Source organism: Cibotium barometz, chromosome 6 (genome assembly GCF_041138505.1).
Source record: "Cibotium barometz isolate CiBa-2024 chromosome 6, ASM4113850v1, whole genome shotgun sequence".
Classification (NCBI taxonomy): domain Eukaryota; kingdom Viridiplantae; phylum Streptophyta; class Polypodiopsida; order Cyatheales; family Cibotiaceae; genus Cibotium; species Cibotium barometz.
The window spans coordinates 62,569,497-62,573,341 of NC_141051.1; the positions used below are offsets into that span (position 1 = coordinate 62,569,497).

Consider the following 3,845-nt stretch of genomic DNA (forward strand, 5'->3'; position numbering starts at 1 on the left):
AAAGAGAGTTGTTGATTACTTGTGCCATAGAGGTGGAGAACCTAGTCAAAAGGGGACACTAAGGAGATTGAGGACCTCAAAGAAGTGTCACTATCCATTTAAGGTACAAGTGGAGTATTTGAATACAAAAGACAAAGCAATTATTTCATTATATGCTTCTCATAAGGGACATGTTCCTGGCACTCGAAATGATCTATATCATTTGCCAGTCCATCCTATTGTCATTGAGCGTTGTATAGAGGATTTGTTTGACATTGGTAGCTCTCGCCATGTAGCAAGGATGTCACTCTCAAAAGAGAGATTGCATATGGAGAAGTCTTCAGACCTAGATCGCACGATCTTTAGGTTTTTCATGATTCCAAAAGAGGTCTCCATGTTGTCATACCAAGTACGCAATCAAGGTAGCATTCTAATACTCATTGACATTCTTGGTTTCTTTTCTATGTGAATAGATATTCTTGACATTCATGTTATTGCAGACAAAGCTACAGAAGATGATTGGGCATTGATGTACATGGAATGCTTGAAACTAAAGACACAAAACAAGGTAAGTTTGGTGGTTTTTCTTGACATCATTGGAGTTCCTTTATTTCTTACCATACATTCTTAATTGCATGTTTCGTGGATATAGGTGCTATATTGTTAGCCCTACAATCCTCAAGCAAAGGAAGACAAAGACAAACCATTCATTCTTATTATTCAAGATACGTGGATGTTACAAATGGCACTTCGATTCTCCTTGCATAACTCATGGGCTATTGATAGTACTTTCAAGACAAATAAATTTGTCCTACCATTATATGCAGCTGTACTACCAAACCAACTTGGAGTTGGCATTCCAGTGTGGTGTATGATGTGCACTAATGACCCAGGCTCTCATCAAGAGAGCATTGCCTTGGAGATTACTATGAAAATGGTTTTTTCAAGAATGGGAGATATTCGTCCTACAGCTCTAGTCATTGACAAGTGTCCACAAGAACTACAGCCATTACTTAAGGTGGTTGACGAAGATCCCCATTGTTGGGTTCAACAAGAGCAAGAAACTCGCCAACAAGTTGCATGCCATGTCATCCTATGTTGGTTCCATGCTAAGAAAGCTTGGGTTGAGAATTTGTTACCACAAGTAAGAGATTGCAATATTTCAAGGCTATGGACTGTGGGTATACAGTAAACTAGGACTGGATAGTAAACTAGGACTGTGCATTAACTAGGACTCGATAGTAAACTAGGACTGTGCATTAACTAGGACTGTGCAGTAAACTAGGACTGTGCAGTAACCTAGGACTGCATAATTGAGAGTATCTTAGGATATTTGATTTAATATGAGTTTTGGGTTATAATTTAACCTCTAACAAAAATGTGAAAAATGTAGGTTCCCAAAGAACTGCAAGATGAGATCTACACATCAATGTCAAATCTCATGCACTCGGTTACAGAAATGGAATTTGAACAGAAGTATCAACATTTCTTACAATGTTACAATGCACATGACAATATCATTCGATATGTAACAAATGGTTGGTGTGGGTCTACTTGTGTATGGCGAAGGCAATGGCCAAAATTTGGCCGATTGTTCTCTTATGGGAATGTTGATACTACTAACTTGGTGGAGCACCTATGGCAGTACATAAAATACACTCTCTTGGATGCACAAATCAACCGGTCCATGCTTGAACTTATACATGCTCTTGTGGGCGATTTAAAGACTGGTAGGCGCATGGGTGGAACTATGCTTGAGTTCTTCAAGCAAAAGCAAGAAATAGGTAATATCACTAGTTCTTTTAACATTTTTGCTGTATTCATTTAAAGTATCTTAAATCCTCTTCGTGACATTTGTATTTCTTGATCTAGCCGATTCTGGGCGCTTTAGTATTCGTGGATCATCAAAGATGCACACTTCAAGGTTGTATGCTGGGGAGAGAATATTACAACGATTTGAAAGTGACCCCTCATCGTTGAAAGTTATCAATGAAATGGCCTTGTCATTCAAGATTCAAAGCACCTCTTCTTCAAGCCAATGGTATCATGTGAGTATGCAATCTAATTATTGTGATTGCCCCGATTGGACAAGTGATTGCAAGCACTTATATGGCATAAGATTGATAATGAGGCATCACTTTCCTGAGTTATACAACTTTCTTCCCATTATTGACAATGTACGCACCTTGGGAATGGTTTCTATGGATCATGAGATTTGTGAGACTTCTGCAAGCCCTTGTAATCAGATGGACATGAAAGAGGCCAACACAAGTGAAGACATTCATCTCTGCATTGAGGAATTTAGAAGAATTTTAAGTCAAATAGAGGAAGAATTGAACACAAAGGACTCTACAGAAAAAGAATTATGCTTGACACAGCTACAAACCTCAAAGGAGTACCTTTCAAATCTTATCAAGCCAAAGGAGATTGACATGCCTACAAGAGGGAGTGTTCGTCAAATTTAAGCACATGTGACGACAACTAGGCTTGGCCATGGAAGGCCAAGAGAGCCTTTCAATACCATTCCAACTTCATTTCAGGAAGCTGAATTGTGTCCCCCCAACAAACGAGCTCATGTAACCGGTGTATTGAGAAGAAAACATCAACGTGGTAGACATCGTATTCAATTTGATAAAAGACCACGTATTTGGTGCCCACATTGCTGCACAAAAACATTGATGGTAGACCCCCTTTCTACCCTCTCTTGTCACACTTGCCATGGTTTATTGCCTTTAACTGAAAGACATGCTCCCATCGGTGTTGAAGGCATCCTCATAAACAAGGATGTGCTATTATGCGATGGATTACAAAGCTTGCAATGTAAGATCATGTCTTGTTTGTATGGTGATTGTAAGGATGAGGAGAGACACTTTTCTTTGACTCTTCCAAGTGGACAAGTCCTCGAAAAGATATATGCATCGCGCGTTAGACTTATGCTGTTGTACACTTGATATATGAGGATGGTGGCAAGTACTGTGTTATTTTTCAGTATTTGTGTGGCATTGGATATATGTATGATCTCTCTCATTGGTAAGCCTTTCCACATAAACTAGGACTGTGCAGTAAACTAGGACTGTGCAAAAACTAGGACAAGCCAAAGTACAAATGTTGTGAAATGGTGGCAAGTACTGTCTTATTTTTCAGTATTTGTGTGGCATTGGATCTATGTATGATCTCTCTCATTGGTAAGCCTTTCCACATAAACTAGGACTGTGCAGTAAACTAGGACTGTGCAAAAACTAGGACCTGCCAAAGTACAAATGGAAGTATTTGTGTGGCATTGGATGTATGTATGATCTCTCTCATTCGTAAGTGTGTATGATCTCTCATTGGTAAGCATTTGGATGTGTGTATGATCTGTCCTTGTGGTAAGCGTTTTCACATAAACTAGGACTGTGCAGTAAACTAGGACTGTGCAAAAACTAGGACAAGCGAAAGTACAAACGGAAGTACAAGCTTGCAATGCAAGATCATGTCTTGTTTATATGGTGATTGTAAGGACTTTGTAGTAAACTAGGACTGTGTAGTAAACTAAGACTGTGCAAAAACTAAGACTGTGCAGTAAACTAGGACTATGCAAAAACTAGGACAAGCGGAAGTACAAATGGAAGTCTCACGTAATATTTATAGCGTAAGCGACAATGGACTTTGCCTTTGAATTTGCCAATGGATGATATTGAAGACTCATAAATCCAATGAGGTTTGCAAGTAGCCTCACGTCGATACAAAGCGCAGTTTTGCATAAAGTAATAACCAAGGAGTAAACCAAAAATAACTACTGCATTGACACATGTATTGAACTCATCTAATACAAAATCTTTACAACCAAAACATTTAGCATTCCATGGAAGTGTAGCCTTTCAAGA

The 3,845-nt window shown here is 38.9% G+C and overlaps 1 protein-coding gene across 1 annotated transcript; it reads left to right on the forward strand.

The window, feature by feature from the left end:
• The first annotated feature begins 672 nt into the window (after positions 1-672).
• LOC147637954 (uncharacterized) lies at positions 673-2,444 on the forward strand. Its single transcript, XM_086799082.1, has 3 exons — positions 673-1,123; positions 1,373-1,763; positions 1,852-2,444. Exons 1-3 carry the CDS (start codon positions 713-715, stop codon positions 2,442-2,444), a joined length of 1,395 nt encoding a protein of 464 aa, XP_086655208.1. The 5' UTR covers positions 673-712.
• The last annotated feature ends 1,401 nt before the right edge of the window (positions 2,445-3,845 follow it).